Source organism: Cyprinodon variegatus, unplaced genomic scaffold (assembly GCF_000732505.1).
Source record: "Cyprinodon variegatus isolate N-32 unplaced genomic scaffold, C_variegatus-1.0 Scaffold156, whole genome shotgun sequence".
Classification (NCBI taxonomy): Eukaryota; Metazoa; Chordata; class Actinopteri; order Cyprinodontiformes; family Cyprinodontidae; genus Cyprinodon; species Cyprinodon variegatus.
The window spans coordinates 826,249-853,486 of NW_015150609.1; the positions used below are offsets into that span (position 1 = coordinate 826,249).

Consider the following 27,238-nt stretch of genomic DNA (forward strand, 5'->3'; position numbering starts at 1 on the left):
ATACCCAAGTCTCCCTTTAATCAGATGACCTGGGTCTTAGTTGCTACACCTATGTTAGCAGATCTGATTATTAGAACAGGGAGCACATTTTGGAATATGGATTTGAATTTGCAGACAGAAATGTTACAGAAAAGCTTACTTTGCAAAGGAGATGAGCTCCATAGGAATCAGACAGTGTTTCTATTGGTAATATGAAATAAACAGAATCCATTGCAATAGTTTTCCTCCAGATGTTACCTTAATAACCAAGAATTCTGACTTTTGTAAAGCTTAGGCTCAGAATACATTTGACCGGCTGCTCTATAGAAGAATGTCTGAGAACATTAAAATAAAACACATCATAAAGACCAAGAAATGCAGCAGATGGAGCAATGTGGAACTCTGGAGGAGCTTCACAGCTCAGGTGGGAGAAAAGGAAAGATAGTAAGCTGGTCAGGGGTTAAAGGCTATAGCTAGATAATCCTGGGAGAAAAATCCGTTGGCAGCTCTAACGACATCACAGCCAGAGCGGCAACAGAAAGGTATAGAAATAGATTGAAATGACGATTACATGTAAGTTTCTAAAACAGTATTTAAGGAAGGCAAATTGTTGCAGTTGCCCCTTCAGGGTGAGTGAGCCTTAAGGGCTGGTTATACTGCTGCAGCAGCATGTCGCAGTGAGCTTGTCGCAGGTATGACGCAAACATTTTTGATTTATGCTTAATATTGAAGCGTGGTCTGCGCTATGCTATTCTACGCCACAACGCAAAAGAGGAAAATGAAAAAATAGGCGGTGAGGAAGTGGGGGCAAGTTTGTCCGACAACGAAGGGACATGAGGGCGAAAAAGATCAGGGATTCAGGTGGAAAAAGGGTCCCTGCGTTCTCGCGCACTCTGCTGCCTCTAGATGTTGCGACTTGGTGCTCGCTTGCCATGTTTTCCACACAGATCAGTCTGCGTAGTTGCAAATTTTCTTAGGTGCTCCATGCGGCCTCGTGGACGCATCAAGCGTAAATAGACATATTTAAAAGATTTTCAATTTTGTTTGAGGATGCAACAGAATGGCCTGAACCATCTAGTTTAGCCTCCTAATATCCACCTCATTTCTGGGAAATTCGCCTATTTGCATACCCAAATGGAAAAGCAAATAACTGAGGAACTGAATGCCCAAATTATATGTGTGATACATTATTTGAAAGCTAACACCCTCTAGTTTCTGAATATATACATGAGAATTGGGTGAGTAAAACAAAGAAGCTGCATCAAGCCTGACTTGCATCAGTTCAAACATGACTCAAAGTCGGGGGGTTTTATTCTCGAAAATATTAGGTCTTTTTTGAACAGCAGTAATAAAGACATGCTTGCTTGTTGTGGCTGCCTTGTCATGCTACATTTCGACATGCTGCTATGATTGTGCTTTGGTGCTTGCTATGTCCATAAAATTAACTAGGTGGTTGAATTGTGGAGAATCTAAGCTTCCAGCGATGTCTAACATGTCTATATTGGTAAACATTTTACCAGTGTGAATTTCATGCTTTCTGAGTTATTATTTGTAAATGCTTTAAAACCGTGTTTTTTGAGAGGTTAGGGGTCTGCAACCTTTTAGATCCAAAAAGCCATCTGCCCTAATAAGTTAAAGTCATTTAGAGCCAAAAATATGACAAGATAATAAAACAGTTTATTTTATTATTTTGTTTATTTTTATTTTTAGCTTTAAAACCTACCGTAAACGGTAACGATTCATAAAGATGAAGAACAGATTTTCTTCTATAGGGTATTATTTGATGTAAAAAAAATAATAATTAATTGAACAAATAGAAAGAAAAATAGCTCTAAAATCATATTTCTAGTCTATTTAATTTCATTCTGTTGTTAAAAATTGGTTTAGAATTTTCTTTAAAAGCATCTAAAGCCTCGTTTGGCTCTTTCAAGTGTCTCAGAGCAGCACAGTCTTGTTATCCAAATAATAAGGATCGTCGTTATCTTCATCAAGCCTCACATCTCAACCCAGTTAACAATTAGAGGCAGAGTTAGGGTCCCAGGCCATAGTGCCTGAGAGTGCAAACCCTGCCAGTTAGATCACATGTTGGCTGAGTTCATGCAGTTTGTGTGACAGTGCAAGAAGGCGAGTAGCGCATGCTCCCCGGAGCGTCCCAGAATGTGGTCTGCGCCCGCCTCTCCACTCAGCCTTGATCGCTGCAGTTTGTCTCTGCTGCAGCGCTATTGCAGCACGGAACACAAGAAGGGCGGGATGCCTGATGACATGAGTCACATCAACACGCTTTCAGAGGCGGAGGGGGGCGAGCATGTGTATGAGCAGGCAACCCACACACTGTCAGAGCGCACCCCTCTCTCTAAAAAGCTCCCCTCTCATCGTAACTCCTTCTTTGCACTCATGCAGACCCCCCGTGGTGGCTCTGGCAACCCCTCCGTCAGATCCAGAGCAGAACCAAAGCCCACCACTGTCGTCTTCTGCCGAATTCTCCGGGGGTGCGTTCCCTTCCTGCCAGTTTGTTCAAGTCGGAATTAAAAAGACGGGCTGACCTACATAGTACTTCACTTTGGAAAAAAGTGAAGGAAAACTTGGTGAACTTGGGCTGAGAAGGAGCTGTGCTCAATACTGTGTGACGGCGACGTCTTTAACCGAGACGCAGGGAGCGAGGGAGGTTTTTTCCTTCACATGTAGAGTTGCAATTTTTTTCCATCAGGTCACTCTGTCCTGCAGGGTGTTCACACTGTAAATACTGCAAAGCTAATTCTTCAAAGCTGGCTGAAGAAATGCCATTTTAATACCTCAGGGCCCGTCTACAACCACATGAATGCTTGGATTTAGAAAATGCATAAACACACACACACATTCTCTGCTTATGTAAACTCCCATCGACTTCCAATGATTTTAGTCATTTTAAACCCTTTCTATACCTTATCTATTACAGTAACCCTAAATCTGACCATTACCAGTGTGTACCTAACCCTAAGCCTAACCTAAACTCAGTTCACATCTTATTCATAAATCTAGGAAGCAAGGGCCAACAAAATGACCCAACTTTTGTACAAATGGTCCTTAATGTAATGGTGAAATCAGAAAGCCTAAAAGCTGAATTATACTCTGAAACCAGGTCATCTGCGTGTGCGTTGCAGTGAATTCAAATGTGCCCCCGCCCCTTCTGCAGACACTCTGGTGCACCTCTCCAAAATTGTAGGTGACCTCAGACAGGAGGCCTCTGATTGGTCAAATCTATATCCGCTCTACACTATGCGTATTCCTGTTTGGTACCTTATCAGCTTGTTTTGTTTGTATGAACGCCATTGTTGAAAACAACACGTGAAGATGGACCAGCGCAGGGATCCTTTTTCCACCTGGACCCCCGCTCTTTTTCGCCCTCATGTACCCATGGTCACACAAATTTGCCCCCACTTCCTCACCGCCTCGGCCGTATCTAGACCCACAGCTAATTCGTGATTGTCCCTCTTGCATTCATGGCATAGATTAACATAGCACAGAACGCGCTTCAATATTGGGTATAAATCAAAAATATCTGCGACAAGCTCACTGCGATGCACTGCTATAACCAGCCCTTAACCCTGGTCCTCACTCTGCTGCCAAAAACAAGCACACACATACACATCCTTTGTTTACATTACTTTTGACATACATTCAAATCATATGGCCTAACCTAGACCCTTACCCCAATCTTAACTCTTACCAACATATACCTAACCCTAATCCCAACATAAAAAAGAAAACCTTATTAATTGGGGACCAATTGAATTTCCCCATTTGGACCACTTTGGACCTCTAGGTCCCCGAAATGGGGGAATATTTGACAATACCCTGCCCCCAGTTGTAGCTCAAATAAACCCACATTACATTTTGCCATCCATATGAGGACTTTGCATTGACTTCCATTCATTTTGCATTCACTGCTTTGGCCAAACCCAGACCCTCACCCTGACCCATGCATTACTAATGCATACCTAGCTCTGACCTAAATTCAAGTCATATTATTGTCTAAATCCTAACCCCCATCCATGATAACGGAACTTTTCCTGATGGGAACCAGTCGACTGGTACCTCTAAGGCCCACAAAGGAACATATTCCTGGGGAATTGTCCTTCCACTGTCCCTACAAGGTGAAAAAATACTTGGGCACTCACACTATTCTGTCTGGGGAATATAATGGGGGCATCTGTACAAAGTGTTGTCAAATGGAGTGAGACGGGGTGTGGAGGATCAACGAGTGATCAAGAAGAGAAGGTCTGCCATCACGGGTGGCCAAGCAAAGCTTTCTCTCCAGTCACAATATAACCAAGTACAGAAACAAGAGCAATAAAACCAGAATCCCATTTTAAAGCACTCATCCTGCAGAAACTGACTGTTACTGACCCCTGGTCCTGTCTAGACCCGTACTCTGTGGCTGAATGGGATCAAATGGGGGAGAAGCAAAGCACACATTTCACATTGCTCTAGTTTTTATGGACACTCGCCAAACAAGACTTTTCATCTTTGCATTAGGGCTAAAGCAACAGGTCCTGGTTGTTTAACAAAAAAAGAAAAAATCTGCATTGGCCATAAAAAGCCTGATTGTTGCCTCTCATATCTATTGTGTGTTGTCCAGAGACCTTTATCTGCAGAAAAGTTTCTTTATGTCTTCAAATCTTTAACTCTACTAATCGATTGATAAATGAGTTATTGTTATTAAGCTATTAACCAACCAATGCCTTATGTATAGATAGGCATCATAAAGGCCATTTATAAGCTGAATTATCTCAGCCTTCATCCTACCTACGGAAGTATCGTCACATGAAAGAAATCTTTTACCAAATATATTCAGATTAATTTTCTTTGTGTTTTTATATTGAAAACATAAATGTGTGCTCCAATAAAAAACTATCCAGAAATAATAAAGTGGATGGTTTAAAAAGGAAGACAGAAACTCCTTTGAAGTCTTGACACAATAGTGGATGAACCCCGCAGATTAATGAGTTAAGCTGCGATTCATACATATTAAATCAGGCAAGTCGATGTCTTATGAATAAGAGCTGATATGGCTCTGAGCCACAGAAGGCTTCCACAATCTCCCTAATGTGCTCTGTGTGTTAGCCTTGTGCATTTTACTTCTGAATGACACAGCATCCCTGTAATATGCAAAGCTGGACATTTCTAACCTGCGCATTATGAAACTTTATGCCGTTTTCATGTTGTTTCTTGCTGAAATACGTTTTTAAGTACAGTTTGCATAAGGACAGGCTTATATCTGGAAAGGTCTTCCAGCAAGCTTTCAGTAGAGTAGTTCACTTGGTTTCAAGTTGCAGAGCAGCAATAATGCATAATTCCCCCATTTCCGAGTGACCAGTTGTTTTCACCCCGACACCGCCATTGAACTAACTCTTAAACGGTGGATTGCCTCGTTGAGGTATTGAAGGACATACTGTGTGTTGCCCTTCAGAAAAAGCCCACTGATCCAAACTCATTGCTCCTTCTTGCTCGTCCTCTTTGCATGAAAAAATGCGATTCTGTGAAGCTGGACAAGGTAAACGGGTCAAAATAATCACTGTCAATACACTGTGATGAACATGAGTGGTTGCATGTAGGAACCTCTTTCTCTCTGGTTTCCCATCTGCAGCGATCCTGTCATGATTAGATGAGGTCTCTCTCTCTTTCTGTAATGTTGCAGTCACTTAGGCATCACATACTGTTGAGTAGATTTTACACAGCAACCACTTCTGTAGATTTGCCTGTTGTAGAGGTCTGTTTTTCTAATAGTGTCTTCTCTCTTTCTCCTCTACCTTCCCAATCCCACCCTTGTGGCACATTTACGACCCAATATGCCCTTCCCTCCTTCCTAATCACCGACATTCATTTTTAACTCATTAACCTTTTTTTTTCTCCTCCCTGCTTTGCCTCCATTGTCTCTTCCTCCGCACCACGCTTCCTGTTTTTGTTTGTTTTCATTTTTTAATATATGTGTGCATTGCATGCGGGCTTCACTGCCTGACCCGCAGACCCCATAGACCCCGATGTTGACTTGTACGAACTGTTCCATGCCCAATACACCCCAGCACCAGACCCCAGCCCCATGATGCCTCCCGTGGGCGTGCAGGCCTCCGTGCTGAGCCACGACACCATCAGGGTGACGTGGGCTGACAACTCGCTGCCTAAGAACCAGAAGATCACAGATAACCGCCACTACACGGTGCGATGGAAGACCAACATCCCAGCCAATACTAAAGTAAAGGTAAGAGATTTTGGTTTTTATTTTTGCTTCTAGAAATCATAAAATAATCATTTTTGTTTAATTCCAAATTTAACTCTAGAAAACTGACCACATTTTATTCTTCAGTGGCTTCTGATTTCTCTTTGGCCTTAATTTGTGGTGCATGCTAACACTATTATATGGTTTGCAGACAAAAAGCCACAACATTACATGACTGGATTTAGTATTCTCACGTTTGCTCAGGACCTCAGGGGCAAAATAATGCTGACGTGTGTGAGAAAGAAAAACATCTGGCGTCATTCAACCATCGGAGCAATAAAGCCAGAAACAGACGCTTTACTCGCTTCTGTATTTTAATATTGTGGTACATTTTCCTTCAAATAGGTCTACATACAAGTTCCCAGATAAACTCATTTAATGTTTTCTCACTAGAAGCTATAAAACACAGTAATATAACTTATTGAAATATACGTTTTGTATTTCTGCACATTTATTAGCATCCTTCATACCAATGTATGAAAAAAGGCTTTGAATAAATTCCTATTATTGCAGCTCATGATTCCTGCAGTTCGAGTAAATTGATTCAGTTTTTAAAAAAAGCAATAAAACAATGAATTTATTTTTTCAGTGATGATGATCAATGTGTTTGAGGTTTTTATCTGAACATGCCATTTAACTAAAGAGGTTTGTTCCTTAGTTAGTCGGTAAACGGCTGCAGGGAAATATCCACTTGACGACACTTACAGGTTCCTGCAGTCAGAGCGACGGATGTGAACTTCAGAAAGTGGTTGTTTAGGAGTGTTTTTCTTTCTAAAATAAACCTGGGAAATCTTTAATATTCAGAAAATAGGTTCTTGAGGCTGCAGGTGTTTTAATTATACGTTTATTTTAAAGTAAAGTTGTGGTTAAGTAATAAAACAGCATATTTCAAGTTCGCGGGGGACACAGTGGGGAATGTGCTGCTTGCTGATGTTAAAACAGCAGGGGTGTGCAGAAGTCCAGAGTTTTTACTGTCTGTGTATATTTTTGACCATATGTGTTTGGCTGCTGCAGATGGAAGCAGATTAGAGATCTTTAGCATGCACCTATGGGAGGAAAATAGATTACTCTTTTTTTAATCATTTGTTGTCTCAGAAGGATTTTTAAATGGCGAGAATTACTCTTTTAATTTTTAACCCTTTATATGGCACTCAGTGAAATACTTTGAAACTCTAAATTTCAAGCCAATAGTGTTATTGGAATCCAAGAAAAGACATTATTATCTTTGTAACATTAAAAAATATTGATATTTTGATAGCAAAAATGAATGTAAATGTAATAACAAGAAACGCCATCTTGCCCGAATATATTAAGAAAAATAAAACAAAGTGCTTCTATATGAAATTAATGAAAAACCCTCTGAGAGTGAAAGAAACACATTTTCTTTGGTACAACATAACCTTAGAGGCATTAATGCTGATACTGACACTTATATTTTTTAGTTTAAACCTTAATATAATTGTTAACTATGCTTATTAACATTTGAACTTTCAATTAGCTTTTTACCTTTTTTTTTTCTTGACTTGTTAACCGTTTTTCAACTTAATTTACAGTAGGTAATCTATCATTCAAGGGCTCATCTAATTGGTTAAATGCCCAAACAAGATATACAGCCATGCAGCAGTGTCTTTTCTGAATGGGTGGATATAGATCTTGTGCTTCTAGACCAACGACTCCATTTATAAGGGATATGCGAGGGATCAAAAAGGGTAACTTTCTCTATAAAGGATTAAAATGGGTTTTGAAGATTTTTCCTTGAATAGAAATAGAAGAACCATGAATATTGATCCCCAGCACAGCAGAGGGTTGATATTTATTTATAGTTGGATGTTTTAGTTTATGCAACAGCTGATTAACATATTTAAAAGAAAAAGAAAATAAACTGCAAATTAATTCTCATCCTAACTTGATTAGCATCTCCACTTTGGGGCTGTTATATCTGCATGCTGCCGGTTTCATGCATGTGAACCAGTGACCGAGCAGAGCTCAGATAAAGGGGCTGCGTTTACTCATAAATTATTCAACAAGGACAAGCAAACAGAAGCAGAAAAAGAGGGTGTAGATCTGACAATGCATTCCCCATACAGCCAACTCATGGGACTCTCTCAAACGCATGAACACAAGCTAGAAAGTAAAAAAAAAAAAAACAAGCGGTGCCTAAAAAGCCTGCAAAGGGCTGATGGATATAAACACCTCTGATGCTAACGTGAAGAGGTTTATGATTCGTTTATTGTTATTCAGAGTAAAACAGAGGGAGAGCAGTATTTAAATGTTGTCCAATGAATTTACCATACGGTAAATCTGCAACACAAGTTCCATGTGCTCAGGCTTGTGTTAGAAGTGGCTCCTCTAAGTGGTCTGAATCACTCAGCGTGATATTAATTAAAGAGCAGCTCAGACTTATTATGTTCCTGTCCTGTTAATGAAATGCAATATATCAAGAAGTTACTAAACATCATTCTGTACATCTTTGTATTTTTACGGTGTTCTCCAGAACAGACAACAGAAGCGTTGTCACTTTAATGCCTCTCTTACATCCTGTCTAACCAGACAGGCTTGTGCATTATTGAGGGAATGAATGCTCTTAATGCCGGCTGCATGCAGCTAAAGAGAGGTTTGCTGTCTTACCCTACTGCCCTCTGTTTGGCAGCCCCCCCGGTGCAAAACTGCCGTGGCAACTAGCTACTTTGGTAAACCTCATCCTCCCACTTATATTTAATGGCTTTTTTTTACGACAAACCAACTCAGTGGAGAAAAAGTAAAATGATTGCGTAAGACACCGCTGAAACAGATCCACAAGGTGTTTTTTTCATACGTTGAAGTATTTCTTTGTGGTCAAAAAGTCCATTTGTTGTGTCTAGACTTCTTATGGGATGTTTGAAATTCTTTCAAAGCGTGTTTGTGGTTCCGTTAAAGAGCAATTCAGTATTCAGTCCATCACTTTGCTCGTCTGCTGTCTGATATACAGAGGAACAAAAGCACAAAATAACAGAGAAAACAGTCGAGTTTTATATCTTCGTAAACGTCATCCTTCCCTATTGTTACCACAACTTATAAGTTTCTAAATAAATCTTAAAAAAAATATATATATATATATATTTATAGATCAATCTAATAGATACACTAAAAGATCGTGGTTTGACTAACGTTAATTTATTTTAGTTCTGAAAACCTTACCAACTTATTATTTTTTTAGCTGATTTTTTATGTTGTGCATAGAACAATTCAGAAAGGAAACTTGATACAATATTGAATAATGTTAAACATTTTGATTTTCTTTTTTAGTAAATAATGAGATTATATGTCAGCTTTTGTAAGGCATCACCAGGCATTTTAAAGTACATTTATTTTCACCTTATTGTTATTCTTACTAAATTCTTGCTTTTTTCTTTGTGTGTGTACTTTTGCTTGTTGACCCCTCCAGATGGCCAACAGCACCAGCCTGAACCACGTAGTGACAGGTCTGAAGCCCAACACGCTCTACGAGTTCTCCGTCATGGTGACCAAGGGACGCCGCTCCAGCACATGGAGCATGACAGCTCAAGGAACCACCTTTGAAACCAGTAAATACCACAGACACATGAGCGCATATTCCTACATAAACATTTGTTATGTGCAGAGACTGGAACGTCGTTGATCCCTGAACTTGCAATACGACAACCCCCATTGGCTGCTTTGGGAAATTGAACTTTTTATAACTCAAATGGGAAAGATACTGTGCTGCCTGTATGGTTAATATGTATTGAGCAAGTAAAATGGGGCAACTTGCAGCTAAATTGAGAAGAGAGCCCATTTCCATTGAAAAAGAATGTATTGGACTAACCGTGAAGATTTTTTTTAATACAAGTTGATACAGACTTAAATTAATCAGTGAAGATGATGAAAACATGCATTATGCTCTTCACATTTTTCACTTTTGAACAGAACAAAGCTGCTATGTGGCAGATTAGATGGAGAATATCAAACAAGAAATTAAACTTATTTCTAAGTGGGAGTGTTTAGCACATGTGAGCAAAAAAAAAAATGGTTCTATGATGCACTTTAGTTTTTCAGCCCTAGTTTATGTATATAAATTGTAATTGTAAATGCCTTTATTGTCCCACAGTAGGGAAGTTCATTCTCTGCATTTAACCCATCCCCTTGGGGAGCAGTGGGCTGCCATTGTGCTGCGCCCAGGGAGCAGTGTGGGGTTATAGGTTTTGCTTAGTGCAGCTATGGGGATTGAACCGGGAACTTGCAACCTTCTTAGAGCACAAGAGCACTGCTCTAACCTCTAGGCCAACACTTCCCCATATACATAAACTAACAATTATTAAAATACTTTTTAACTAATGGTAGACAGACTCTAAAACCTGCCATTTGCTGAAAGAATATTTTACTTGCAGCAACAATTACGATAAAAATCTGCAAAAAAAACCCAAAAAACGTCTCTATTCAAGATTAAAAAATCTTTGTATTATATATTTATATACGTATATCATTACATATATATTGTACATTTTTACGTGTTTCTTTTCATTCATTTTTTATATAGAAAAAGTACAATAGTTTTATTATTTAATTGAAAACATTTATTTATAAATGTCAATTTCCTGAAATGTATTTATTTTTAGATTTTATAGCTGCAGCTCTAATATAAACCAAATTAAATTTCATCTCTCTGTGTCTCAGCCCCCGGCTCTGCTCCAAAAGATGTGACCGTCGTGAGCAAAGAGAATAAACCTCGCACCATAATAGTGAACTGGCAGCCTCCGTCTGAAGCTAATGGAAAAATTACAGGTGAGTCTTTAATCCCAGCGAAGCAGAAATAATGTTATTTACAGGCTTATTGATGAGTCCTTCGTTTGTGCGAAACATTCATCACACATTTACTGCTTTTATGGGGAAAAAAAGTGTGTTAAATATGTATCTGAAATTGACCGTTGAGTGGGAAATGATGATAATTTTCTATAGCTGATTAGTTAAATACAAAGAAAGAAATATTAAACAAAGAAAGAAAACATTAAACGCCCTTTAATTTGTATTTTTATATCAGAAATATGTTGAAGTTGTAAAAAGATGCCTCTTTAAACATTTTGTCCTGTTTCTTGTAAAGATACTATTTAGGGCTCTTATTTTTTGTTCTCACAATGAAGAGTTTAACTCTTTAAATCCAGTCACAATTCTTACAGCCTGAGATATGACAAATTTCAAATATAGTTAATATATTATTGATGCAAAGTTTTAAGTTAAACTTACAGGCTAAAAAAAAAGTGCTTCTAAAGGAATAATTTGTTGCTCAAAGCAAAATTAAAGAAGACCTCCAAATTCCACAATCCATTTAAAAACTGTTACTTAATTCTACATGCTAAATGCTTTCTTTTTGTGAACCTATTTATTATGAATAAGGACATTATTATGTCTGAACCAAGAAGTAAAACATGTTGAAATGGGAGGTTTTTAAAAGTAGATTAATAGTTATTTCCTTTTGTGGAACTCAGAGCAAATAAAAACTGTCTGGTCCTTTTAGGTTACATTATCTACTACAGCACAGACGTAAACGCAGTGGTCCACGACTGGGTCATTGAGCCTGTGGTGGGGAACCGCCTCACGCACCAGATCCAGGAGCTGACGCTGGACACAACGTACTACTTCAAGATCCAGGCCAGGAACTCCAAAGGAATGGGGCCCATGTCGGAGGCCGTTCAGTTCCGAACTCCCAAGAGTAAGTTTCTAAAATCTCCCAGAGAACGTTCCAGCAATGAGAGTGAAAACAGGGAGGATTCAAATGACTGGAAAAACTATAAAATGTTTCTTTTGGTATGGGAGGGTGGTTCAATAAGGCAATTAATGATGTTGAGGAATTATTAAATAATGATGGTGGTTTGCAATGAATAAATAGTTTAGTTGTGTCTTTTTGCTTTAAGTTTGTTTCAGAGATAAGCCCAGTTAATGGGAAGCCTAGCTGCTGAAAAATAAATTATTTTCAATCTGAACAAGGTTTTATTAATAAAGAAAATAATATTTCGCCCACCTTTTCCACTCCTTTAAATTTTACAAAAATACTTCTGCTGTATAGATTACAAATGCAGTTTCCTTAAATATTTACCTTTTGGGGTTCAGGCATTTCATTGTCATATCCATATTAGCACAGAGAAAATCACATCAACAATAAAGTACAGTTCCCATTATATCTTTGAACCTTTTCACATTTTGTTGCAAGCATTAACATTTATGTATTTTATCAGGATTTTATGTTAAACACTGACACGATGAAGGAGATGACTTATTTGTAAAAATTAAAATAATGTTTTTTTCTTTTAATGTTGTAGAATAGAATAGAAGTAAAGATGAAATGAGAGCTGCTAATTGGCTGTGCAAATAGTCAAATAGTTTTAGTACAATTTCAGTGGAAAGGCTGTTGAGGTTAAAGCTTCACCAGCTTTGAACGTCTACAGACTGATATTTGTGCTCAATAGCTGACACTGAAATAGCTTTCATGAAAAGCTGCTCTTTAGGAATGGAGGAATGACATCCCTCATAGCATGATGCTGCAGCTATGTTGGGAATGCAGTAACGGGATGTTCAGTCTTACGTTTCTGCTACACCTGACTGATTGCATGGAGGCCTTAAAGGTTCCGCTTTAAACTCGGGTTGAAAGCTTTCCCCATTCCTGCAGCAGGTTTAGCCTGTCAGTGTCCCTATTAGCTGCTAATCTTGCTGTGTCTCCCTTTTTACGTCGACATGAATTCAAATCTCATACTAACTTAAATATATGCTTCGCTTTCATTTGTTACCGCAATCTTTCCTGAGTCGTCTTTATTGCTTATAGATGAGTCATTCTGTTTGAGGTCTGCTCTGCGGCAAAGGTTTTATTGAAGAGTTTAGGATGAATTGGACTGTGGAGCCATCCGCAGCTCATTTTGTTTTTCATTTCAGTTATTTAACAGGGCCGTTTTATTTAGTTGCCATTGGATTTTTTTGTAAAGCGTTTTAGTATGGGAAATCAATGGGTGCTTTATTGTGGGAAGTTTTAATCATTTCTGTATCGACGCTTTGCTCCTTTTTATCAGCTCGGCTCTGTCTGCTGCACAGTCTGTTCAGCAACCGTTTGGTTTCCTCACAAGTTTTCCATTCCTCTAGTTTTGCTCCTCTTCCTCCCCACGGTCCTCCATCTGTCCACCCTTTATTTCGCCGTCCCTTGCCGCTCCTCTCAGCTAACCGTTTTTTGTTTTGCTTTTTATTGTCTCTTCCTCTCTGCTCTCCTTTGGCCTGTTAAGCTGAATCCTCTGACAAAATGGCTAATGACCAAGGTAAACTCCCTCTTCTCACTTTATCACTGCCAACTACATCTCACATGCTTTTCTTTCAAAGGATCTCCATCTTCTGGGCTGATAACAAGTTGCACTGCATGAATGTTAGTTTGTAGAGTTTGTTGACCGGCGAAATGGCCAGGAGCCCTTGGGAATCTTATTTGCTTTTCTCTGTTTGAATCAGCTTCAAATCTGCCACCAAAGCCTGGATCTCCAAGCAATATCTTTCCAGAGGACCCTAGAGGTACAGTTGGTAAGTCCTTCATCCCACCTGCTATCTGGACTGTGATTTCCATTGACCTTCAATGCTAATTTGATGCTAAAAACTTCAAAAATTATTCTAAAAACTTTGGTATCACAAGCTGTGACCTAATGGTCAACTGTCTTTTTTCCATGCACAAGCAAAACAAGCATACCTCTTCTGCTTCCATCAGATAATAAACATAAAGCAGACGGGTGCTTAAGTTAATGTACATGATCGGTTGATAATGAGCAAGTGGGAATGATCGATATGATGCGATACAAATCACACATGTTCACAATTCAGTGTCATTAAAAGAATGATTTTATGATATGACCTCATATGATCATTTGGTATAGGTAGTTGGGGTTTGAGGATTTATTAGCTTAAACTATAGGGTTTCAATAGAGCAAAGCAATACATGGAAACAAGAAAAAAAACATTCATACCGCTGCTGAAGCTGTGCCACTTCAACATCAGAGAAGATGAATGCACGACAATCTATTACCAGGATTTTTTATGATCTACAGAAGAGAAGGATTTACAAAAAACAAAATATCATAGAGTCAAGGAGAAAATCATAGAAGTAACTGTTGTCGGTTCCAAAGGTTTACATTCAGGCTACCTGTGCACTCACATCCAACGTATGCGTGTCGGACCACTGATGTGAATCAGTGGATCTCCTCATCTCTAGGCTATGCACATAAATGTTATACATCACTTAAAGAGAAGCATTCCAAAATCTCCGGCCTCCTGCAACAAATATTTCTTCGTTCTGTCACACGGATAGACACTTGGCCGTACGTTGGAGATAGAAATTCATTATGTCAGAGGTACCGATTGTTACATTGCTTTAGACATTCTTTGTTTGTATTTTTTAAATGATGATGTCGATCCATGATTGATTTCTGACAGGAAGTCATGGTTGTTTTGAAGGATTCTTGTTGGCAGAAATGTTTTAGTTTTTTGGTACACTGCCCCCATGTGTCTGGCATATTATTAAAAAAGGTGTATCTCTGTGGGCTGGTGTAGAGGAAAACTTTTCTAAAATTGAAATGTGTATAGTATTAATTTTTAAAACTGTGTAGGGCATGTAGTCTATGCCTTCAGGGCAGATTATACTTCTGCAACCGCACACATCAAATGTCGTATTGGGTCTGGTCGCAAACCAGTTTTGCGGGTATGCTTCTGCGCTGTCGGTGTGAAATTTCTAGGGACGCACACTAGTTTACCACCAATGCGCAAGAGAGAGCCTATTCAAGAACTTGCAAGAACTTTAGCGGATGATGTTGATTAAACAAACATTACATAGAGGACTGGGCAGTATGCACTTTAAATCTTATTACTTTATTTGATGGTATTATTGTTAAAATGATAAAAGTGAACATAAAAAGCATGACTTTTTTAGAGTCTTTACGAGGCAACCGTGTGGCTGTGACTGCTTACTGCCAGAGTCATACCCTCATATCATAAATAATCCTCTTGAAGAATATAGACATTCAAATTTGGCCTTTTCAGGACATAAATTAATATAATTTAAATCCTTAAGCATCTCATAGTAACAGCATTTAATCATTTGTCAATGCCCCAATGGAAAAATTGATGAAAAAATGAAGAAGAAAAATAGTAGAATAAAGTCGGGCATACACTTTATGATTTTTTTTTTTACCCTTTTCGGGCCGATTCTCCAGTCGTGTGAGAGTTTTTTCAGTCGTGCTAACTTTCAGCCTCATGGTGCATCCTACGTTGTGTACTATACACAGTATAAACGAGGGGCGATCAGCCTATGACGGCCACCTCCAAATCAGGAATCGTTAGGTCGGGAGAAATTCAAGCATGTTTGAAATTCAGTCGGCCGTTGTGAGGTGTTCATGGATAAATCCAACTGTTGAAACAGAGCTACGAGCCGATTTACCAGAACCTTCTAGCGCTGCACATGTGCAAACAAGAGAGTTCTGCTTCTTCTTCAAGTTTGACGAGTCCGACCAGCGCCATCTCTAGCCGCTAAGTCCGACGTGTTGTTTTTGGACGTAGTGGGAGCAGGTAGATCGCAGCAGAGCGTCGGGCCGCACAGTGTGCGAAACATGCATCTTGAGCTGTAAACTTTTAAACCCTGTGGTTTCAGTTGTAACTGCATGCAATGATTGAAAATATTGCACAATTCTGACAACTCCCCCAGTTTCTGGAGTTTTTAATCATCATTGCTTCAAATCTATAGTTTAGACAAAATATCCAATTTCTTATCATAAATAGGAACTACCGTAAATTCTCTAATATTGGCCTGTATTCCAATAGCGGCCGGGTCTCTAACATTGGCCGGTCTCGCTGTCAGAGGAGGTAAATAATGGCCGNCTGCTTCTTCTTCAAGTTTGACGAGTCCGACCAGCGCCATCTCTAGCCGCTGAGTCCGACGTGTTGTTTTTGGACGTAGTGGGAGCAGGTAGATCGCAGCAGAGCGTCGGGCCGCACAGTGTGCGAAACATGCATCTTGAGCTGTAAACTTTTAAACCCTGCGGTTTTAGTTGTAACTGCATGCAACGATTGAAAATATTGCACAATTCTGACAACTCCCTCAGTTTCTGGAGTTTTTAATCATCATTGCTTCAAATCTATAGTTTAGACAATATATCCAATTTCTTATCATAAATAGGAACTAATCATTATTATGACAAACAATGGGATAAATGCCCACCCCATTTCACACGTGAAGTATTTAACAGGAGGAAGTTGATACTGAACTTACAACTCCCAGATTGTAAGAGAACTGCTTTTCAGCCGCCCTATGATGAGGTAATCTGTGGAACTACTGGCCTCTGATAGAATCTGGTTGTCAACAGGTTAGTTCCAGCCCAGCAGCAGGACAATGGCTTAATAAGAAACAAATTACAGTTCTGCAATGACCCACTCAATGGCTGGACCCCATTCTGGTGGAAATGTGCCATCCAGACACCTAAATCATTCACAAGACGCTGAATAATTCAGAAAGCATAAAACAGCACAACCTTCTGAGGACTTCAGGATATTTTTTTCTTAACTGTACCCGCAATCATTTAAGTTAAGTTTTTTCCTCTCTGACTGTAGATAAGCATGTGATTAGGTAAATCTAAGCCAATTCATCTTCTATCCTCTTGAGGTAAAACAGGTGTCGGGGGTGGTGAACATCACATCCTGATCATCGTCATCATAATCGCAGTAGGAGTCTTCACCATCATAGTGGTTGTGGTCGGAGCCTTGCTGTGCACACGGCGCAGCACGTCCCAGCAGAAGAAGTAAGGTCCTATTTGTTTTCTCCAGCCACTGCTTGTGGAAGCAGGTTATTCCCTCAATCATTGGTGCCGTTCCCTCCTGCAGGAAGCGAGCCGCGTCAAAGTCATCAAACGGCTCCCATAAATACAAAGGAAATTCTAAAGACCTGAAGCCACCAGATCTTTGGATTCACCACGAGAGGCTGGAACTGAAACCTATGGACAAGTCGCCGGATCCCAACCCCGTCATGACCGAGACGCCCATCCCTCGCACCTCGCAGGACATCACGCCAGCCGACAGCGGAATGGAGAGCAACCCCCACCTGCAGCAGAGGCGCAACTCCTACAGAGGTATGTTTTTTTTTATTCCAAAGGGGGAGGCTTATAAGTTAATGTTTTGAGAAAAAAAAGAGACAATTGAAATGTCATCCTTGCTGCCTGAGTGCATATTCATAATAACACTGAGCATTAGTCTGAGTCTGTCTGGCAGACAGGAAGTGGCATTTCAAGTAGAGAGTTTATTATTTGAGCAGGAAATTCAACAGAGCCTGTGAAGGAGAGTCGAAGAATTAAAGTCAAGGATGTGTCTTTGTCTGTGATTGCCATGCAAAACATCCCATGCTTTATCATACATGGCTCATGATTGTCATTACATAACAAGCCCCGCTTGATTGTAACGATAGCCTTCAAGTACGAGTGACATTTGGAAATATCGCACCCTGATTAAGATCACAAGGAATCATTAACAACAAACAAAATGCTAGAATAGCAATCTGATTGGCTGATTTCCACCATACCTTTTAGGCCACGAATCAGACGACAGCATGTCCACACTAGCAGGTCGCCGAGGGATGAGACCTAAAATGATGATGCCTTTTGACGCACAGCCACCTCAGCGTAAGTCTGTAAACATGTGTTAACAGTCAGATCTTGAAAAGAAAGTCTCTAGAAATCAAAAGCTTAAATATTCCCATTTCATGCTTCTCATAAAATGTTTACTATTTATTTTTGTGAATTAGCTTACTTCTGAGATCAGTTTCTGAGTGAAAAAGACTTGCAGAGTGTTTCTGAAAAGAAACTGCATGTGTGTCTTCACCTTAAACATCTCATCCTGTGTGTTTGTGTGTGTTTGTGTATCCATGTCCATTTCCATTCACAGCTGTGATTAGTGCTCATCCCATCCATTCCCTCGATAACCATCATCACCATTATCACATGGGCAGCCTGGTATCACCGACACGCGGCTACCTCTACCATCAAGGCAGCGGGCACCCTCGCCCGCACGCCTGCACCACCCCCATCTCCCATTTAGAAAGGGTGGACTCCTCAGGTGAGACACTGCCCCCTGCTGGATAGCAGGAGAAATACACATGAGGGCATGGCTAGATTCAGCCGGCCACATGTGGGCAGCTGCTGTTGCATTTATAATTTAGCTTTACTGTGGTCTAGATTTTTCTTGTTCTTTGTGCTTTAAAAATGGTTTATTTTTCAGTTTTTCAAATAATAATGTAGTTGAAATATGTGTTGATTTATTTTTGTCTCTTGTTGATCAAATGCAGAACAGTTGAAACAATCTATGCTCCACTTCTTTTGATTTCTACCTACATCTAGAATCTATACTTGTTCCTATATTCATAAATCATATGAACAATTCCCAGCTTAAAAACTGTTTTTCAAAGGATCAAAGGATTTTTTGGTTCTTTTACTACTTGTTTGGCGAGTCTGGGGTGGCCTAAATAGTAGTAATATATTTTAAATAGTCCATTTTGTGTTCTCTTTATAGAGAAAAAGCTATTTCAAACTATCTTTAAACTATGCTCTGCTTAGATTAGTTCAGGTTTGATCAGCCTATAAACTGTTAAACTGTCCATATTTAACAATGCAAGTCAGCATTTCTTCTTAGATAAAACAAAAATAGGTACTGGTGAAGATTCTCAGTCATTCAGGTCAATTTTTCATACAGGCAAGTTAGACGGACAGCTATAACAAAGAACCATAAGTTTTTAGATTGTTTTCATCTTTCATGTCAACCTGAAAAGGAAACATAAGAGAATATGTACAGACTTTTTTTGTACACTTTGCAGGCATTTTTCCATTCAAAATAAGAGCAAATTTAGTGTTTTCTGTTCATGCTGACGATAAAAGAAACTTTTTGGGCTGTTAGCATATCAGTAAGCCCTAGCTTACATTAACAGCTAGCTGAATGCTAACCACAGAGATAACGACAAACCATGTCTAGCTGATATGCTAAGGTAAAATACAGTCAAATATATCTTAATAAGACTCTTTGTACCACATTTAGGGCATCCATATCTGACTAAAGTTTTGAAAAGAAACAAAACCTAACCCTAAACTATCTTAGTGAGCGATTATATGATTTATTTTTCTCATTTTTTAAATAAGTCAGGTCACCAGATGAAAAGTCCTAATCGAAAACATTGTGAGTTAAGGGGTTAGAATTAAAAGCACTCACTTTAATATCCAGGGCTTATATTAATAGTTTACACTCAACTCAGCTGATAAAATAAAATACAGACGGCAACAAGATACCAGGTTGCATTTCTCTTTCATGAGAAATATTGTGTCAATTTAAAATTGTTGATTTTTACACCACCACATCTTGTGACACCAACTGTGAGGCAGAATAACAGGAATTATAATCTATCAGCACACGTCTAAACACCATTACTGCCAATAGTCCATGACTGTATTTTCTGTAAATTATGTTTTCTTTTCTTCCTAAAGGTACCCAAAAAGCTATTATCTGAATCATTTGAAAGTACAGGGGGAACCGCTGGATGTCAGATGAAAAACATGAAACGGGGCATTGATTTTTTAAGATGAAAGTGATTATTTCAATTTTAATATATATCCATGATTCCTCCCCTTTGTGTTAATTTTCCATCATCAGATATGAAATTCTGTCCTTAAAATGTAGCATTTTGGTGATGAATCTAAGTAAAGTCTAAATAAAGAATCAGAAAATGTCCATCTAACTAGACAAATATACCAACTGGAGTTTTAAATACATCTTGAATAATTGTAGCCTTCTAAATATCACATCCAGGCTGTCCATTTGCAGTTGATATATTTTGCACAGATTAACAGTAGCTGTTTGATGTAGTTTGCAGCTCAAATTGTGGGGAAACTTCAGTATTTATTCATCCAAACAAAGTCTGGCTTGATAATTGACTCAAAAGATGGACTTCCTCTAGAGTAGAGATATTATAATGGTTAATCATCATCACCATCATGTAGTCACACCTGCACTGGTTACCTAATACATCGAAATGTTATCAGCTGTAGAACCAGGAAGCAGTGAATGGCTACAACAGATGTCTTCAGCATGATCTAAGCTGGGAGATCAAGTTTAAAAGCAATGATAACATGGCGTTTGGAGAAGACGTCTGAAATTCATGATTTATATCATCATTTTGTCACATTTATGAGTTTTGGATATTTAAGTATTTAGCATTTGGAAAGGCGTGTTCATGTTGGGTTCCTCAGGTGGAATTTAAACTCAAATATTTCAGATTAAAGCTAGTTAAATTATTTAGAGCGGAGGTCTTTAACGATTTCCAGGCCAAGGACCCCCAAACTGATGGCGAGATGGAGCGGGGACCCCCTAATTATATATATTGTATGAAATTGTGTTATATTAAACTGGTCCTATAGTCACTCTATTACAGATGGAGTCATGTAACAAAAATAATTTCTCCCTGGGATTATTAAAGTATTTCTGATTCTGATTCCTGGTTGATGGGACAGGTGTTGTGAATGAAACGGTTCCCAGATTGAAAGAGCTCCTGTGTGTCGCTGAATGTGTGCATTGATGACTGAAAGACATCTTCTGCCTCCATTAATCTGTTTACTTTAGTGTGTTGGATTCATGTTAATGTGAATTTGAAGATATTTCAGTTAGTGGAAAAAATTGCAGGGGGGGAATATAAAAAAAAATAATAATAATTGGAATCAACCAAAATTTTGATGACTCCCATGCAGTACCTCTGTGGACCCCCTAGGGGTCGTAGACCCCCTGTTAAAGACCTCTTATTTAGAGAATAAATAAAGTACAAGTTGTTATTAAAGATATTTTAGAGAATGTTTTAAAGTTAGAAAAGTGAAGTTCAGATTAATGTTAAAAAACGAACTTGTATGTTTCTTAGTATAAGACCATGATGGTACGGCCACCGGTGTTACTCATCATCTCCCGATATATACCAATTTCCAGTTTTCTATTAGGTTTGACCTAAAACTCCCACTTTGACCTGTTCTGTTTTACTCCTCCCACACTGTAAGACATAAACGCGATGCAGGTTTCTCTCGCAGTAAATTATATTCTTACCAGATTATCCTCATTTCTTGGTTGAACCGCATGTCTTTAACCTTAATCCTATTCTAATTACACTCAAACAGAAGTCTATCTTGGTGCAAAATGTTAATGGATGTGTTTTAAGATGCAAAAACTGGGAAATCTCGGTTTTGATGCATTCAATAAAAAGAACAGCATTTGGATTAAGACATAATTGTCTCATCTCTGACTAATTCATTGCTGCGACTCATTAATACTTGTCGTGTTGTGCTGCACATAACTGTTAAATTATGGCTAAAAGATTTCATACTTGCATTTTTTTTTTTTGCATGTAAACACACCAGGCTAACTAGAAAGGTCAGGAGACACGGTTCATATCAGCATGAAATATCTGCAGCTGTTTATTTTTGTCACCATAATCGTCTAATTTTAATTAGGTCCCTGATTGTGCTTCGTGTGGAATCTGAGTTGATATACCGTATTTAACTTGCAAATTTTGCCAAAAGTCAGACCCATTAAGGAAGATTGCACACAAGATAAACAAATCTGTAATTGATTCGGTTTGTTGGAGCTGAAATAAATGAACTGAATGTCTTCAGTACCTTCTGATGAAATTTAATGATACCCTACAGAAGATTTAGATTAACTAGTGGTTTAAGTGTGACTTCGTGCTTTAAATACTTGATTTAAAACAATCACCATCCTCATCAGCAAACAGATAAGAAGGTTGTGTAAATGTTTTAAAACCTCTTCATCTATGGTTCCTCTGCCTCTCCAGAATCTGTGAGGAACACCCCCAGCTCGGAGCCCCTCCCTCCACCTACAGCATCTTCCCAAGTCTCCTGCCCCTCTGAGATCATGGCTGACCCAGAGGGCAGCTACCACGGCTCCACCACCACCGAGGAAGAGCCCAGCTACTCCAGCAACCTGCCCCCACATCGCCCAGCCCACCCGCATGCCCTTGCCCACCCCCTCAAGAGCTTTGCTGTACCTGCAATCCCAGTCTCCAGCCATCCCTCATACGACTCCCCCGCCTTACCCAGCATGCCCCTGCTTGCTCAGACTGGTGAGCTCTCACACCAAACATACCCAGAATCTGTTTACCACATATATGAGTCATTCTCTGACCTTAGTTGATATCTGATATCTAAGTTTGTTAAATCAATCTTATTTTAGCGTCATCAACCAGTATGGAGTCTCGAGATCAACTAGAGGAATAAACTAAACAATAAATGTTGATAAAGAAGCGTTTAAACATAAAAGCATCACTAAAACATGGACAAAAGCAACTACTTTGGTTTTTGGTGCTGACTGTCCTATTAGCATATCTATCAGTTTAGTTGAACTATAACGACATCAAAAATGGCAGGTTTTTAATAATCTTACACAGCCCAAAGGGGGAAAAAAAGGATACCTGTTTATACTCGTTAAAATTATGGCAGGGTTTACATACATCCCAAGTTCAAAAAACTAATTTCATTTCATGCTTATTGAAGCATCCCCCCTCACCCCCCTCACCCCCCGCATCCTCTATTTATCCTGCTTTCCCTGCATCCTTTTTCAAACATCACAATATTAATTATCTTGGCCCATGTTTTTTAAAAATAAATAATGTTTTTGCCCGCGTGCTTTGCGCAGTTGCATTTTATTTGGTGCCCTATTGTGCCCCTGTATAGTATTGGGTCAGCTGACGCCCCTGGCCGCACCGTGTCCCATACATGCACATTCCATCATTCTTCACCTTCACTAGACATAGATACACTTTAGTATATTCTACTGTAAAATGAGGTGACTGAAAAAGAGTAAACTGAAACTTATTGGCTTATTTTTCTTTCCAATCCAATCAGCTCTCTGACAACCGGTCGCCTGGTGCGCTGGTTGAACAGAGCATCGCTTTGGACAGATACGCTGCACAGGTTTCACCAGAAACCTCCTCCCCACACCCTGCTCTCTGATTGTGTCTGCGCAAACGCAGTAGTTCTAATCCGCACATGATGCATGAATCATTGCCTGCTCGCTCTCACTCGGATTAAAAAACACCACCTCCCATAGTCTAAAATCCGGGATCATTTATCCGACTCGCTGGCATCCATGAACAACTATCGATATCAGGGAGACTCCCGGAACTTCCGGGAGACTTGAATTTAGATGCCATAGGTTAGACCAGAATGCCAGAAGACGTATCAAAGAAGAACTGAAGGAGAGGTTTTAAGCAGAGTTATACCCCTTTCACACTAGCTGAAAAACCTGTTTAAACCCGGGCTCAATCTGCTTCTGGTGGCAGTGGGAACAGCTTACTTATGCCTGTCTACCCGGGTCAAACATCTCAGCAAGCGACCCACGTTAAAATCGCCTCGGCTCTGATCTGCATGCTGTGGAACACCAGACCCAGGTTGACCCGCTAAATTACGTGATACCATTGAATCTAACGTACGGACGTTAACAGATCATGGCAGCTACATCTGATCTAACAAGCCAAAACAACACTGTTTACATTGGATAAATTCAATTCAGTTTATTTATATAGCATCAATTCACAATACATGTCATCTCGCGGCACTTTATCCAGATCATCCAGTCAAATTGATTCAAAGTTTTCAAAGGAAAACCAGTTAATTGAATCGACTCATTGACTCAAAGGCAATCCCTCACACTAAGCATGCTGAGAGATTGCCTTTGAGTCGATGCAATCAACAGGTTTTCCTTAGACAGAAAATTTAAATCAATTTGACTGGATGATCTGGTGAACTGTCGAGTGCCTTGAGATGACATGTGTTGTGAATTGGTGCTAAATAAATAAATTGAATTGAATTATTGTAACAAAATGTACAAATGTATTACGGTATTGATTAGGCTAATTTTGTTGGTATTGCAATGGAATGATTCATCATAGTTACAATGCGTAGCTCCATGTGTAATGAAGAGATGTAACACAGAGCGAGGGGCTGAGGTCTGATTGATGCCGGCAGGATAAGTAATGTTGACCTCAAGCAGAGGTCTGCAACCTGCGGCTCCAGAGCCACATGTGGCTCTTTGAACCCTCGACAGCGGCTCCTAATAGTGGCTAAAATGTATATAAAGGACAAAATAATGTACCATAATAAACACAAGTCTTAAAAGTTTTTTTGTTCTTTATAAAACGGAAAAGAATGACATTAAAAGAACCAGAAATATGTTTTAGGAGCCATTTTTCTTTTAATAAGGGTGGAAATAATGTTTTTTTTTTAAATATATCTTAAAAGCTAAAAATACATAAATTGTTGGTTGTTTAAGGTGGACACCTAATTTAGAGATTATAAAACTTAATAATAATTTGTTTTGTTTTTTTCGAAAAAGTCATGTTATGTTTTGCGGCTCTGGATGAAATGGCTCTTTGGATATGAAAGGTTGCAGACACCTGAAAAGGAATGGCTGAAAGTGGGCGGAGCCACTACTAACTGTGAGCCTTTATAACCCTCTCCCTCACCCAGGGCCTCCCTCTCACCCCCATGTTGTAAAAACAGCCTCCATCGGAACACTAGGAAGGACACGCACTCCAATGATAGTAACAGTACCCAACGCCCCTGATGTACCAGAAACAAGCAAAATGCTGGAGGATGTAGACAGCGTGAGTATGCCGCCCCCCGATGGAGCTGTGTAGCGTTGCAATGATGCATTTTAGTTTTTCTTAGCTGTGTTCAAAAAAATATATATGTTCACACATCACACTCCCAGATTCATGTGAGGTTTTTGTTTAGGCTCTGGGTTGTACGGTGACTTACAGGTGGACATGTTGTAACCACATTTTCTGTTTTTTCTTTCTCTCTTCTTCCAACTTTGATCTCATTTATAATTTCTTGGCATCGTCGGCTCCTTTTAAACACAAACGATTTGTTCTAACAACTGGTCATAACTAAACCCATTACTGGAATGATTTCATTTTTTTTTTATTACCTCATTTTGGCTTCTGGTTGATTGGCTGCTGCTCCTTTTCTTTTCTCCGTGTTGTGATTTTTTATTTTTGGTCTGCTTCAGTCTCATTGACCCAGCTCGCCTCACCCCACCCATCCAGCTCCCTCCTGCTGTCTCTGATGGATCCCTGACTGACCTCCTCTCCCTCCTGTCCTCTCCTCTCCTTCCCTCTCTTCCTTCCCCACTTCCAGGTGCTTGCCTCCCTCCCCCCCTGCCCCTCCCCAGCCCCTCGCAGTAACCCTGTTCCTCTCCCTCAGAGCTACGAGCCTGACGAGCTGACTGAGGAGATGGCGCACCTCGAGGGCCTGATGAAAGACCTGAACGCCATCACAACAGCGCCATGATCGCACACTCACCCACAGATGCAAACACACACACACACCCGCACACATATATGCAAGGAAGCCACACAGCTCTCACAGGCAGATAAACACATTCGAAACACAATCCTTCTAGAGCCCGAGGTCTGTGGACATGTAACAGCTTTTTGGGGCCAACAGAGACTAAAAACGTTGGAACTTCTTCCCGGATCAACCTCTCTCTGTGTCGGACAGGAGGCAGATCACTGACACTTCATGCTCCTATGAAGAACAAATCTCAGAGACATTGAACTTTGAAGCTTTGGCTGCTTTCAGCCTGACGTTTGTGACTCTTTTATTTTATTTTTTCTTCAGCAAAAAGAGAAAAACTGGCAGCAGAAGGTGAGGATCATAAAAATACTGGTTTGTGATGGCGGCGCTCGTGCAGCGCCGACTACAACACAGTGTTTGACCAGTGTTTTCTTTGTGCGTTTTGTATCTATTGGACCGTTTCAGTGAAGTAAGCATGGGATGTCAGCTCCTCCTCCTTACTGTTTGTTCTTCTTGAGTTTTTTACATGCCTATATTATTTTATTTCTTTTATTTTATTTGCTTTTTACCCTCATGTGTCATACATTGTGCCATGCTGTTTTATTTTCTACATGCTTATGTACATACATGTTTTTTTTTAACTGCCTCATTCTTTTTATTTTTCCCATTGTTTTATTATTATTATTATTATTATTACTTGTGATTTAGATTAAATTTTCATATCAGCGGAGGAGTGAAGTCTAATGGTTTCTACAGTACCATTCTTGCCCTGGCGTCTTGTTGTCCACTTTTTACACTAAAATACTCTTCAGTCTTTCTGTTGATTGTGGGAGCTCCGTTTTAAAAGCCTTACCAACGTGTTTCTACGTCGGACCATTGGAAGACTCGCCGTTAACTCGGCCTTCATCTCCATTAGAGCTTGCGGATCCTTCTGCGGGACTTTGACGGCGTCTCCACGCAGGTCAGGGCTGCCTGGGACTCATGGCCGCTGACCGACACCTGAAAGCTCTGCTAGAAAGAACAAACCAATCATTCAATCAGCAAATGAAACTTTTGTACAAGTTTGGTTGTATGTGTGCGTTTTACAAAAAAAAAAAGAAATCAATGAATAACCTTTGGTTTCGGACATCTGCTGAAACACTCGGGCATTTTTCTGCTGCAAAGTCTTTTTGACGTCTGTTTGTTTTGTTTTTATTTTTCCTGCATCTCTTCATAGAATGCCACTCTGTGGTTCTGTTACAAACATTACAAGATGCAAAGATGTTTGCCTTTTCAAAGGGACTCCCGGATTTTTTTTTTCCTTTATATATATATATGGTTGGTTTTGTATGAAAAAAATCGTTGTTCTGAACACAAAACTGCTGTACAAAAAAAAAAAGGAAAGAAAAATAGGTCCGTCTCAGAGACTAGTTTTTCATTGCCCTCTTACCCAAAGAAAATTTTGTCATTTGCAATCATAGTAATTTCCTCTACTTTTGTGAATACCATGTTTTGCATAAATGTGCATCGTCATGAATGTCAGTATAACTGTAAGAGATTTAAACTTTGGAGACAAACAAGGAAAGGCGGTTTGGAAGGAAACTGGGAGAAAAAGAACCGGACTCCGTTTGGG

The 27,238-nt window shown here is 39.5% G+C and overlaps 1 protein-coding gene across 15 annotated transcripts in view; it reads left to right on the forward strand.

Annotated features, from left to right (window-relative positions):
* The window catches only part of neo1 (neogenin 1), a 230,847-nt gene extending 203,609 nt beyond the window's left edge, over positions 1 to 27,238 (forward strand). For 3 of the 15 annotated variants that reach the window (XM_015377554.1, XM_015377559.1, XM_015377561.1), the window contains exons 17-29: positions 5,985 to 6,217; positions 9,660 to 9,798; positions 10,907 to 11,014; positions 11,745 to 11,939; positions 13,495 to 13,527; positions 13,712 to 13,780; positions 16,902 to 17,037; positions 17,120 to 17,364; positions 17,818 to 17,910; positions 18,173 to 18,343; positions 22,104 to 22,391; positions 24,796 to 24,932; positions 25,468 to 27,238. In XM_015377554.1, coding sequence (XP_015233040.1) covers positions 5,985 to 6,217; positions 9,660 to 9,798; positions 10,907 to 11,014; positions 11,745 to 11,939; positions 13,495 to 13,527; positions 13,712 to 13,780; positions 16,902 to 17,037; positions 17,120 to 17,364; positions 17,818 to 17,910; positions 18,173 to 18,343; positions 22,104 to 22,391; positions 24,796 to 24,932; positions 25,468 to 25,620 — 2,000 coding nt within the window. In that variant the 3' untranslated portion in view covers positions 25,621 to 27,238. Of the gene's footprint in view, positions 1 to 5,984; positions 6,218 to 9,659; positions 9,799 to 10,906; positions 11,015 to 11,744; positions 11,940 to 13,494; positions 13,528 to 13,711; positions 13,781 to 16,901; positions 17,038 to 17,119; positions 17,365 to 17,817; positions 17,911 to 18,172; positions 18,344 to 22,103; positions 22,392 to 24,795; positions 24,933 to 25,339 lie in introns of all 15 variants that reach the window. The other 12 variants (XM_015377556.1, XM_015377563.1, XM_015377555.1 and 9 more) reach the window with 11 other exon arrangements.